The 13,733-nt window shown below is 45.6% G+C and overlaps 1 protein-coding gene across 1 annotated transcript; it reads right to left on the bottom strand.

The window, feature by feature from the left end:
* Nucleotides 1-882: 882 nt before the first annotated feature.
* Nucleotides 883-13,043, bottom strand: TBC1D21 (TBC1 domain family member 21). Its single transcript, XM_039856490.1, has 10 exons — nt 12,984-13,043; nt 6,790-6,893; nt 5,486-5,580; nt 4,878-4,988; nt 4,650-4,750; nt 3,588-3,684; nt 3,128-3,228; nt 1,988-2,104; nt 1,240-1,323; nt 883-915 (listed from the first exon to the last, which is right to left on the bottom strand). Exons 1-10 carry the CDS (start codon nt 13,041-13,043, stop codon nt 883-885), a joined length of 903 nt encoding a protein of 300 aa, XP_039712424.1.
* Nucleotides 13,044-13,733: the final 690 nt, after the last annotated feature.

Consider the following 13,733-nt stretch of genomic DNA (forward strand, 5'->3'; position numbering starts at 1 on the left):
CCTATGGGGGCACCCTCCAGCCCCAGCCCCTCCTGGCTGATCTTCTTGTCTGTCCTCAAGTACCCCTCAGAGCATGGTCAGGCTGGGCAGGGGACTTGGGTCTGTGGCCTAGCCTGGGGAGAGGGGGTGGCCTGAGCCTCTGCCGCAGGGAGAGACTAAAATGCCCAGACCAGGGAAAAGTTGGCATTCTCTGGAGAGACTGAGTAAGGCTGAAAAAGATAATTTAGTTTGAGAAGACATTTGCAGGCTGAGAAATGAAGGTAAAATTGTGAGGGAGGCTTTGAAACCAGGATAGGAATTGCCTGCTAGCCAGAGATTTGCGCTGTGTCCTTCCACAGACTGCTGGGGAAGCTCTAGAGAAACAACTTAATGTATGGTTGGTGTATTGAGAGTAAGGGGAGGAATGGGGAAGCAAAGCCCTGAGGTCAGAACATCCTCTCAGGACTGAGTCCAGGGGATTGAGCAAGCCTATTACAAATGTTCGACTCTCTCCCACAGGAGGCAGGAAGGCTCCCAGAGTTGGTCATACACTTAACCATTTGCTTCCCAGTGCAGAACCACTGCTACCTTGGAAAATTCTCAGCCATGGGAGAGTCCTGGACCTGCATGATCCCTCCCCAGCGTGTACCCTCTCTTCAGCCTTCATGGTCTCTCTTCTCACCCACCAGAGCTCTCTTCTTATTGCACGATTCTGTCTCTGCCCTCGAGGCCCCTTGGGAGACACACTGCCCACCACAAACCATGACTCCAGAAGGCTTTCTGTATTGCAGCTGTATTACCTACGCCCTCACCCTAGTGCCCCAGTGGACTTGATCCTGACCTCATGGCTGAAGCACCACCTTCGTCTTGTCCACTGAGGTCATCTGTCCATTGTGAGTGTCTTCAGAGGAAGAAATCTTTTAACGGCTGAGGAACCTGGGCAGAGGAGTGTCCAGCAAGTTGAGGGGGACGGACATTGTTCTGTTGCTCTTATTCCTCAGTTAATCCTCCTGAGCCCCCAGATATACTGGGATGGACACAGGGAACAAAGGATGGGGGCTGTGTCTTTGGAAAGCAGTCTGCTCCAGGAGGCAGGATTTACACATGGAAATGAGGAGTTATCTCTATGGGTTGGTTGCAGAGAATGTGGCACAAACTGTCTCTGAAGCTGAATATGCCAGCTATGGGTTGGGATGAGGAGATCAGGGAAGGCTTATTGGATAAGGAAGAGGAGGAGAAAAAATAATCGAGGCAACTTACATCCTTCTGGATCAGCTCTGCATACACCAAGCAGGCAGCAGAGATCAGCTCATCGGCATCAAGGTCAATCAGCTTGTTGCAGGCCTATGTAGGGAGAAGGCAGAGGAAGCGGGTCTCCCCAGACACAGGCTGAGGGAACAAAGCCACTGCTCACGGCAGTCGCTGGGGCCACCTAGTTTTTCCCCAACCAGCCTAGCACAGTACCGCAAATATTCCCCCTGGAATTTTACATTCTGGGAGATGGTAAATGTTGGTTTTATACTGAGCTCTAGAGAGTCCTGGGTTTCCATCGCGGGTCTCAGGAGCTTCTAAGGAGGACTTGTTTTATAATTGAGGTGCCACCTAAGATTTTTTTGAACAAGGACTTTGGCTGCTTTTTAGAAATGTTGGAAAACTCTAGGTCTTTTGCCATAGAAGGACCTTAGGACAGAAGGGTGAAGTGTGAGGCAGTCAAGCCTAGTGGTTAAGAACCATTCAAGGCCTCAGTTTCCTTATATGCTGAATAGGGGTGAGGATGGTGATGGTAGTCCCCCCTCTGAATCAGGCTTGTCGTGAAGCTTAAACAAGCAAGTCTATACAGCATGCAGTGCAGTGCTCAGGACATATCAGATACCATATGTTCTGCCCAGGGGCAAAGGGGGCACCAAAGCCCAGTACCCCACAAGCCTGGGGCCTTCAGCTGGGATGGCATGGGGTGCTGGGGCACTCAGGAGCTGTGGAGCTGGGCTTGGCTAGAAGGTGCTCTTACCTGGAGGATGTCATCGCCGACCATGCTCTCCTTCAAGACCTGCTCACGCACCATCTGCAGCAGGCTGTAGGCCACCAGCACCTGGAAGTTTCTGCAGGGCTTCCCTGTCAGCAGAACCTGCAGGGGCGGGCAAGTCTCAGCCTGTGTTCTGTGTCCTGAGACTGCACACGCCCATAGGATGATGAGGTCCCCCCACCAACCACATGCCTGGGTTCAGCCATTCCTGGGCCTCGCTGCTAACTTGCTCATTTATTCATTCATTTACTTATTCATTCACTCTGGCACTTTAGGCATTGTGCTGGCTACAGGGGAATCGGAGAAAAAGCCTACAGGGAATTCCTTAGAGGGAGGGAGGATGAAGAGAGAGTGGGGAGAGGGAGGAGAGGAGAGAGAGAAAAGAGAAGGAAGAAGGGGAAGAGCGAGAAAACAATTGGGTAACTATCTGAATGTCTGAGTGGAGCTTTGGCAAAGCGATGGTTGATGGGAAGTCAACAATCCAGTGGTGTCACCAAAGGACTGGTAGGGTGGTCATGGACTGGGGCATGGAGAGCAGCAGGTGAGGAAGAAGGGGTGAGGCAGGTGAGAGTTGACTTGTAGGGCCCTAAATGCTGACTGAATGTTGGGCTAGGTCCTGCTGGCAGTGGAAGCCACTAGACAGGGCAGTGATGGGTGGTGGGTGTATTTTGGGGAGGTTCATCTTCTGATGGCTCTGGGAACTGGGATCAAAGGACTGCGGGTGCCACCTGTCTCCAGGAGTGAGAGCCCAGCAGAGAGCCAGCACCCAGGTAGTGGGGAAGGCCAAGGAAAGGGAAGTTGAGGAAAAAGGAGCAGAGTGAAGTCACTTGGGCAGGGGGCAGGAAAGCTGAACTACTGGCTAAGTGTCCATGGCAAAGGCCACAAGGCCCCTCCTCTGCCTTAAATGCCCTGAGAAAGTACAGCTAGTGGGACTGCATGAACAGATGGATAAACTGATGCTCTAGCCTCCACCAATAAGGCAGGAGCAGGATCATTGGCCCAATAAACCCCAAGCTGCTGGACTCCATCCAAAGCCAGCAATAAAGGGGAAGCCAGCAAAAATCTCTTGTGCTGACTGCACGAGGGTTGGGACTTATCCCTTCTGTCCCCAGCAGAGCACTGTACCTCCCAGAGCCGCCAGACATCCTCGAATGACTTGAAGGCACGCTGGAAGCAGAAGCAGAACCAGGGAAAGAGGGACTGCACAGTCCCAGCACCCTTTCCTCCTGTGGGGAGAAAAACGGGATGCCAGCCCAGAGGCCATGGTCAGAGAAAACAGGGCATGACATAGAGAACAGAGCAAAAACAGACAGACCAAACAACAGAGCACTCACACATTTGGGAAATACAAAACACCTGGCTATCACTTTTCCAACTGTCCTTGGAGACTGTTTGGGGTGGAATTTCAACTGTCCAGACTCCAACCCCATCGAGATGAACTCTCTTCCTAGGGCCTGGAGAGAAGATCAAATGATCCCCCTCTCTCCCCCATGATTGGGCACCACTGCCTTGGGGGGCTGGGTCCTGGCCGCCATCGATGCTGCCCTTGGGGGAGGTATACAGTGGCAGGAGAGGGCCAACTCACTTAGGTGCTCAGCAAACACAGGGTCCATGAAGTTAATCAGGTCATTAAGCATGTTGAGGTTCTTGCTCACCCCAATGTTGATGACACAGCTGTGCTCCTGTGAAAGACGAGAAGAAGGGAAACTGAGTCTTCTGGGCTTGAGGGCACCAGAAAAACCCAGCCCTACTTCACCAACTCCCCAATTCCGGAGACCCTCTGTGTGCCTGGCTCCAAGCCAGGACCATGTCTCTGTATGAGTTTGTATATGTGTGTGCATGTGCACACATCATGTCTGTGTCTGTGATCAGTGTGTGCAAGTGTGTCCATCTGTATGTGTGTGTGGTGTGTGTGTGTGTGTGTGTGTGAGAGAGAGAGATGTTTCAGAGTGTGGTGTGGCTCATAATGCAGTGAGCCCAGTTATTCTTCTATACACACATTGTGGGTCAGATTCAGTCAGGACAAGGAAAGAGCAGTGAGCACATTGTCACAGGGATGGAGAAAGAGTTGAGGATGGGTTCTAGGCAGCCTCTCACAGGTCATAAGGAAAGACTTTTCAGGGAGGGTGTTCCATGGAGCAGCAACTTCAAAAGCCCTCAACCTGGACAGTGCAGTGTATATCTGGGGAACAATGTGTCCCCTGGTATTCTAGAGTGCAGGTCATGTGAAGGGAGCAGTGAGACAGCAGACCGACAGTGGAGGGCTTGAATGCCTAGCTGAGGTTATTGAATTTTATTCTGAAGGCTGTGGGAAGCCATGGAGGATTTGTGGGAGCAGAGTGTGTTTGGAGAAAAGAATGCCAGAAGAGGGTGTCATCACTGAGTCTCTTTCAATGTTTGGTGAGAGCTGGACCAAGAGCATCACTCCAGCGTCCTCCTCAACTCCAATGCTTGCCCCCGCCCCACCCTAGAACACACCCCACTGGGGTTGACGTTGCCCTCTCAGACTTCTCTGGGACCCAAAGGGCTGTTTTAGAGCTAGAGGAAGTGGCTGGGGCTGCCAAGGCTTGCCTAACCTCAAGGGGTTGTTTGGAGAATTGGCGGGATGGTGTGGGGAGTGGTCCCTGAGCTCAGGCCCAGTCCTCACCGTTTTCTGCAGGAAAAACTGGAAAAGCCAGAAGATCTCGTGGTCGTGTTCCACCATCAATTGGAAGAGCATCACCATATGGTGGAAGCCCTGCTGGTACTCTGGGGTGGAGGGGATCAGTGAGGAGGGCCTGGGTGGGAGGAGCAGAGCCTGGGCTTGGGCAGAGAAGGAATTCCAGAAAGGAATTGAGGAGAGGGGGCTGAGAGGAAGCTCAGCACCATAGCACACCTGCCTGGGTGTTGCAGACGTAACTCAGGAGCAGGATCTTTTCCAGCTTCTTCTTGTCGATAAGGACATTGCCTAGGGGGTCTTTATCATAGAGTTTCTGGATGTCGCATGCTAGGTTGGGAGCAAAAGACAGGTGAGTGGACCCTCCAGCACCCAGGGTCCATGGGTAAGTTTATTCCCCTCAACCAACCCAGGACATTCTAGGGAGGAGGCTGTGAAAAGAACATCAGCCGACCAAGCTCTAGCCCTCACCACATCCTGAGCTGCTTGGGTTTTTTCCCCAGTTCCAAACCTTTGACTAAGCTGTACCCTCTGCCAGGAATGAACCCCCCTCCATCCAATTCAAATCCAGCTGGGAGGAAAGAGAGGAAGATAAACCTGCAGGAACGGCATGTACCCATGGAAACACAGTGCTAGGAATTTGGGGTTACCAAGCAGGAATGGATGGATGGACTAACCAAGGTTTAGCTGGCAAAATTCCAGTCACAGGTCAAGGCAGCTCTCGGGAACCAGGAAACCGCCCACCCTGGACAGGACTGAGGAAGGGACAGGGACGGCTTCCAGTATTCCCCTCTGAGCAGCCCTGCCCACCCTACTGATGTTCTCACTGATGTTATTCCGAGTCTCGAGGAAGTTCCGGTGCAGGTTTTCCAGAAGGGGCTGAATCTTTTCGTACATCTGGCATAAGGACTCATAGTTCTTCCTGTGAGAACAGGATTGAGGCTGAATGAGGCAGCCTTCCCTCCTGGCAAGTCGGTAGATCCTAGACAGTGCCTGCTGCCTGGGACAGTCCCCTCCCCTCTACCCGTGCCAGCCTTAACCATCCTCTACTGTGTGCCTGGAATGCAGATGGAGGCAGGTTTAACCTCATGGTTCTGCAATGCGACCACCACTCCTGAATCCTGGCTCCACAACTTAATAACTGGTTGCCTGCAACGAGGGTCAAGCCTTGGCAACCTCACTTTCCCTCTCTAAGCCTCAGTTTCCTCATCTGTAGAGTGGGATAATACTAGCACTTACGCTTCAGAATTAGAAGGATGGGATGAGGTGGTGTTCTGTACACATCATTAGAAAGAACTTAGGTGGTGTAGTAGGCCAAACGATGACCCCAGAAAGATATGTGCATGCCCTAAGTCCTGGAGCCCGAGACCATTACCTTATTTGGAAAAAGGATCATCAGATGTAATTAAGCTATGGGTCTCAAGAAGAGATCATTCTGGATTATTCAGGTGGGCCCTAAATCCTTATAAGAGTCACATAGAGGAGAGACACGGCGAGAAGAGAAGGCCACGCGACCATGGAGGCAGAGCTCGCAGTGATGCAGTCATGAGCTAAGGAACTCCTGGAGCCACCAGAACCTCTAAGAGGCAAGGAAGTTTTCTCCCATAGGGCCTTTGGTGGAAGAGCGGCCCTGCCAGCACTTTGCTCTGGGCTTCTGACCTCCAGAAATGAGAGAATGCATTTCTGCTGTGGTACTTGGTTGTGGTGCTTTGTTGCAGCGGTCTCAGGAAACTAACACAGGTGGGCTCTTGTCCAACTCTCAGGAATCCCCAGCTGGCCCTCAGATCCCCTACTGCCCTGGATTATTCTCCAGCTGGCCGATGTGTGTCAATCTTCCCCACCTCGAGTAGGCTGCCCAGGCCCTAGGGAAGGGTGGGATGGGACTGGGAGCTAAGAGCAGTTGCTGGGGCCAAGCCCATGACGGCAGACTGTGGGCTGGTAAATAGAAGTGGGCGGGGCAGTGAAGGACCCTCCTGTGTGTGGGGCCTGGATCAGGAGCGCCACAGGGATTTTGTCACTCAGAATGAGAAGCCTGTTTGAAAGAAGACTGAAACTGCCAGGCTGGGGTGAGCACCCCTTTCCTCCTGTACAACCACCCACCCTTCCCTTGATAAGATCTGAAATGTTCTACCTCCTTGTGCTGTTCATTGTGAGCCGCTCATCCTGGGAACTTTGCCATGAGTAGTAGCCTGTGAGGAACTTCCAGGCTTCTGTCCTCACAGAGGGGTGCAGACCCTGGGGTAGGAGGGGGATGTGAGGGGTCATGGGCTCTCCAGATGCCTGCCACAAGGGCCCTCCTAACACCATGCCTGCCCCCTTGTCCACTCATGCCCCCCAGTTCCAGGACAAGGCCAAGATAGCTTGGGGACCATACCCTTTCCAGAATGTTAACACAAATGAAGTCTCGTGACTTGGCCAACTGACCGTTCTCGTCGAAGAAGCCATCCCATTCTGTCTTGTCAATGGATGGCTTTCTCTTTACCTGGCAAGGACAATCACTTAAGCCCTCCGTGAGGGGGCTTTGGCCTTTCTTTTAAGTGTGATTTTTAAATGAAATGCTCTGGATTTTGCAATGTGAATCTAAGTTCACAGTCTCTGACTTACGTCTGGAAATTTATCCTGAGGAAATTACTGAAAATATATAGAAAAATGTTGTACGCACAATAATTTTCATTGCACACTGCTTACCAAAGTAAAAAGTGCAAGTGCTCTAAATGTTATGCAATAAGGGAATAGTTAAGTAAACCATGGTTTATATACTCAATGGAATATTATGAGGCATATAAAATGATGCTTATAAAAAGTGAATAATAGTCTGGAAAAAACCAAATGTTAACAGAAAAAAAGCAGAATACAAAACTATACATTCAGTATCTATACTCCATGTATGTGTTATATATTATAAAAACTATACCTTATATACTCTAAAATATAGTGAGTTAACCACTATAAAAATTCTGTAAGAAAGAACATTAAAAAGTACCAAAAAAACCTCCACCTAAAAACAATAGTGATTACTTTGGAATGATAGGATTATAAGTAAGTCTTCACTTTTTCTTATAGTTCTAAATTTCTCTGTAATGATGTACACTACTTCGATAATAAAAATAAATAAATAAATAAGTACTAATTAAACATATTCATGAGCTCCATTTTACCTTTCCTGGAAGAGTAAAACAATTTATCAAAAGGAATAGTTTCTGGTTTACATAAGGTGTGAGTGTGAGTGTGAGTGTGTGTGAGTGTGAGTGTGAGTGTGTGTGTGTGAGTGTGAGTGTGTGTGTGTGTCTGGGGGGAAGTGAGAGCACTGCATGCAAAGTAATTAAAAATGTTCATAAAACAATAACTAGGAGTTAGAGTTCTTATTGAAATGATCTGCCATTAATATACACCTGAATGTGCACATGTGTGACTCAAATTTAAATTTGCATACGTGTCACCTGAGAGTCTTAAAATGCAGATTATGACTCAGAAGGTCTGGGGTGGGGCCCAAAATGATGAATTTCTAACAAGCTCTCAGGAGATTGCTGACTACTGCTTCATTGACCACATGAGCAGCAAGGTATTAGATGGAAAAACAGCACTGGGAATTAAAAATCAGAGCCCACAGGCCCAAATTTGGGATAATTTCCACTAAGTCTATGTTTGATAGGGATGAATTGAGCAGCATACTTTAATCACTCATACATTATCTTCTGAACCAAAATAGGACATGTGGACCCAAGAAGGTACAAATAATCTCAGTGTTGGCTTAAACTTGGGAAGCAAGATCTGCCCTGATCCCATGGCCCAACTGCACAGACACTGTCATCTGAGCCAGTCAGAGCCAGGCTTCTGCCCTTCTGACAGCTGTCATGTTCTCATAACCTACACTCAGTCAGAGACTGCAACTCAGTAGGCACTGTGGCAGGACTAGACAGAGAAGGCAATAGGCAAAGCTGGGCTGTGTCCCTGGATCCCTAATTATAAAAGGAAATGCATGAAATTTAGGAATGCATATCCATATAGTCAGTTGGTAAATTTCTGTAATAAATACTACTGATTTCGATGGGAATTTATTGAATCCTTAGATCAATTTGGGGAGCACTGATTACACTATTGAGTCTTCTGACCCATGAACATGGTATATTTCTCATTTATTTAGGTCTTCTTTAATTTCTTCTCTCAGTAATGTTTTGTAGTTTTCAGTGTATAGGTTATTCATATATTTTGTTAGATTTATCCTTAAATATTTCTCTTTTTTGCATGCTACTGTGAAAGTGTTGTTTTTAAAATTCAACTTCCATTTGTTCATTGTTAGTATATAGAAATACGATGATTTTTATACATTGATCTTGTATCCTGAAACCTTGCTAATCTCACTTATAGCTTTTAGGGTGGATCCATGAGACTTGTTATATAGACCAAGGATCAGAAACTATATCACCCATGTGCCAAATCTGTCTCCAACCTTTATTTTTCAGATAAAGTTTTATTGGTACACAGCCATGCCCATTCATTCATGTATTGTCTATGACTGCTTTCATGCTACAATGGCAGAGTTAAGTAGCTGCAACACACAAAGACTAAAATGCTATCTTGACCTTAACAGACAAAGTTTGCCAGCCCCGACATAGATATCACGTTGTCTGTGAATAAAGGCCGTTTAACTTCTTCATTTCCAGCTTAGAAGCCTTTTATTTCCTTTTCTTGTTTTCTTCATTGGCTAGAATCTCAAATGCAATGTTGAATAAAAGTGGTAAGAGCAGACATTTTTGTTTTGTTCCCAGTCTTAGAGGAAAAGCATTTGTGCTTTCATGATTAAGTATGATGTTAACTGTAGGCTTTTTGTAGCTGCCTTTTATCAGGTAGAGGAAGTTCCCTTCTATTCCTAGTTTGCTGAGATTTTACCAGGAATAAATATTTAATTTTTTTCTTTTTCTTTTTTAAAAAATTATTTATTTTTTTTAATTGAAGAAATGATTTAATTTTTTTCCTCCCATCTATCTCCCCCCTTCCCCATCCCCCCTTCCCTCAGGTAACCACTAGTTTATTGTCCATGTCCATGAGTCTCTGTTTCTTTGTCCTGTCCATTTGTTGCTTTTAGGTTTATATTCCACATGTAAGTGATATCGTGATTTTCAACTTTTTCCGTCTGGCTTATTTTGCTTAGCATGATTATAGGTCCATCCATGTTGTAATTTTTCAAATGATGTCCTGCTTCTATGGTTTTTCTTTTTTTAGTTTGTTAATATGGTAAATTATATCAAATGATTTTGAATGTTATATCAGCTTTGCATTTCTGGGATAAACTCCATTTGGTAATGATATATTATCCTTTTCAGGATATCTTTTGTTAAAATTTCATTTAGGATTTTTGCATCCATGTTCATAAGAGATATTGGTCTATAATTTTCTTGTCTTGTAATATCTTTGATTTTAGTATTCGGGTAATGTTGATCTCATAAAATGAGTAGGAATGTATTCATTTTTTTCAATTTTTTCAAGAGTTTTTGTAGAATTGCTAATATTTTGTTCTTTAATGTTGGTACAACTCACCAGTGAAGCCATGTAGGCCTGGAGTTTTCTTTGTAGGAAGATGATTTTTAACTGCAAATTTGATTTCTTTATTAGATTTGAAGATGGAGTCAGAGGAAATTGTTTTATTTTTTACTTTAAAAATCAGAGATTTATGGAAACCGGACATTTTCCTTCTAAATCACTTTACAAAATACAAGTAAATAATACAAAAAATAACAAGGAATTAACAAAAACATAAAGCATAAAAATGATAGCAACCCAAATAAATTAATTATGAAAACAAACACATTAAATTCTCTTATTAGTTGTAAACACTTAAAAGCATCAACAGTGTACTAGGCACTGTTCTAAACACTATATATATAAACTCCTTTAATCTTCACAACCATCTATGAGGTAGGTGTAGTTATTACACTGTTTTACAGATCAGGGAATGGAGGCTGTAAGAGCATTAATTAGCAATCCAAAGTCACACAGCAAGTATCAGAGCTGAGATGTGAACCCAGACCTGTTTGGTGCAGGAGTCAGGGTGCTGAACTCCAATGCCATGCCACCAGGAAGGGTAAAAGGCAAGGATTTTCAGTTTAAATAAAAAATATACATCTACACAGGCTGTTAGCAAAAGATATACCTTAAAATTAAATGTCATTGAAAGATTAAAAATAAAGATGAACAAATATATGAAAAAAGGGACAAACATAATGAAAGAGTGGCAAAGTAATCAAAGTAATAGCACAACACACCTCAATAAAAGATATGGCATCAAAACAATAAGGAGAGATAATTAAAAACATCAGAAGAAGTCATATGCTGAGTGCTCCAAGAATTTGCATTACTAAACTTCTACCTGCAAAAAAAGGGTCATCTGCCTACTTTGCCATGGCTGAATTCATTTGCAAAAAGTCACTGCCTTCTCTTTTTATGAAACTCTATTTTTCTCTGCCCTCTAATTCCTTGTATCTCCCCAAACCTAAGCAAACTATAAGCCACCCAACGAGAACATCTAAGAACATTGTGGCTAGCAAGCCAAGCACAAGCACAAGAAGTTTGTTGACATGCAGAGGGCTAAAGGTGAAAATTTCCACATGAAAGCCCCTGCCCTCTCTTCTCCCAGTACATCCACAGTATCTGTCTGGGCCAGAAATCACAGGGCCTGCATCCGGGGTCGTTCAAAGTGATGGAGATTGTCCACTCAACAGCCTTTCAAACCTATCCTCATTCTCCCACGTTCGCTCATTCCTTGTTCCACCAACTTATTAACACTCTGCACAACCATCTGGGACAGTGACTTGGTACCTGGGGAGGGGGAACTATGTAGTCCATGAGGTGCTGGATACCCCTTCAGCAGTGCAATACCTGCTTTCCTAGTCTCTTGGGAAGAGAATGGCCAGGTAGAGCAGTTGTGGAAATCTCCCACCTTCAATGTGTGCCTAAGCAGGTTAAAGCTCTCCACTAGCGTAGCGCCAAATAAAGCCTGGGACTGTTCATTGACTCCACTTAAGGTTCGCAACCTGTTTTGCGCTCCAGTTCACCTGAGGGAAAAGGTATACTCCCAACGGTAATAGTGGCTCACTGTGTCGGTGATTCTCAACCGGGGAGAGGGGAAAGGCCCAAGGAAAAGAGGGATATTAAAATTGGGAAGGGGGCCTTAAGTGCACTTGATCATTCCCCGGGTGACTACCAACAACCCAGGTGTGAACGGTGTACTATCAGTATGCTTGGTGATTAAAAGAGTGGTTTACTGCAGTGGTTCTCAAAGTCAAGGGCACATCAGAATCACCTAGAGGGTTTGTTAAACACAGATCACTGGGCCCTATCCCCAGAGGTTCTGGTTCAGAAGATCTGGGGCCCAAGAATCTGCATTTCTTAAAGCTCCCAATTGATATTGATGCCACAGGTTTGGGCGCTACACTTTGAGAATTACTGGTTTAGAAGATGGACTCTGCAGCCCACCTGTCTGGGTCTAAATACCAGTTCTGCCACTTAATAGCTTTGTGACTGTAGGCAAGTTACTTAGCCTCTGTGCCTCAACTTTCTCACTTATAAAATGATGGCAATAGCATCATCCATCTCACAAGGTTATGATAATAAGCGACTGTAAATAAAACATTTATGACAGTCATTGTACATAAAAAATGCTATATGACAGTTAGTTGGTTTATTATTATCTTTCTCTAAGTTCAGAGACATGAAGGAAGATATAAATTCAAAACAAGGCCTGGTGGTAATCTGCAATAAAGCAATAACATTTAAAATTCAGGGAGAGAGGTACCAATTTTGGATTTCTGCTTTTTTATGCATCACTCTCTTAATCGCTATGATTAATGAGACCTGAGACTGGTTAAGGTCATTATAATTAGTTATTATAATTTTGAAAAACATACTGTGTGGAAAATTTTTATGACTGAAGCTGACTTCTAATGAAAAAATTTATCTTACTAACTAGGTTTGGAACTATGGACTAACAAAAGCATTACTGCCACCTGGTGGCAGCACACCAAAATTGTTGGCAAAAGCACCAAGGAAAATTAAAAAGCATCTTCAAGACTGAACTTGCAAACCTAAAAATCATTAGTTATAATGTTGTATATGGAGAAAAGGCAACATTAGTTAAGAGAGAAGAGTGAAAGTGAACCTATGTTTTTCAGTTCTGTCGTTGGTGCCGATAGTGAGACCACAACATACCTGACTCCCCTGTCTAGGCCAGCTCTGGGTTTCAGTCCTTCCCACCCAGCGGAGGAAAATGGCCTAATACAAACCGGAGGTTGGGAAGGGAGGGACTTGGAGCTGATGAGGAATACATACCAGGATGAAAGAGGCCGACAGCCTGGCAGAGAGGCTGTTTTCGGGAGAGAGGGTGGTCATGGGCCCTGCTGGTTGTCCTCAAAGCAGCCTCCGATCAGAGCTCACCTGGAGCTCTAAATGATGCTTAATTAGCGGGGAAGGTGATCTTCCTTTAGGGAAATGGCCTCTCCTGACAGAACTGGGCCTCTCCTGACTTCCCACACTTGATCAGAGCCAGCCAGCTGTGTGTCACTAGGTCCCTGGAACCCTCATCACAATGACCTTGGAACATGGGAGTACTCAGCTTTAGAGGTAAGACACACCCAGGATCCAAGAAGACTGAACCTACCGGTCACTAGAAAAACTGTAGTACATACAGGATGTTCAGTAGAGATTGGGATCAGGACATGTAGACTAGTCAGGGAGGGCTTCCTGGCAGAGGTGGGCCAGGAAGTCCTTCTCTCTATCTCTGTCTCTCCTTTCTCTGGGACTCACTTTGCTTCTTACCCCACAAGACCAGGGCCCGAACCTGGAAAACACCTAGAACTGGAGCTTCAGATTTCTTCAGTGCAACTTCCAGACATTCAGAATTAGTGAGTCTGGGCTGGAGACCTGGGGAACTGTATTTTGAAAAGCTCCCTGGGTGACTTGGATTTAGTATTTGAATGGTAGCTTCAGGAGGTAGAGACCAGTTTCATTTATCTTTATATCCAGAGCATTTAAGAGAGTACCTGAGTGACTGAATAAATGATTTAACTGAATGGAAAATAA

This window comes from Pteropus medius, unplaced genomic scaffold, assembly GCF_902729225.1.
Source record: "Pteropus medius unplaced genomic scaffold, Ma_sr-lr_union100, whole genome shotgun sequence".
In the NCBI taxonomy this organism is placed as follows: Eukaryota; Metazoa; Chordata; class Mammalia; order Chiroptera; family Pteropodidae; genus Pteropus; species Pteropus medius.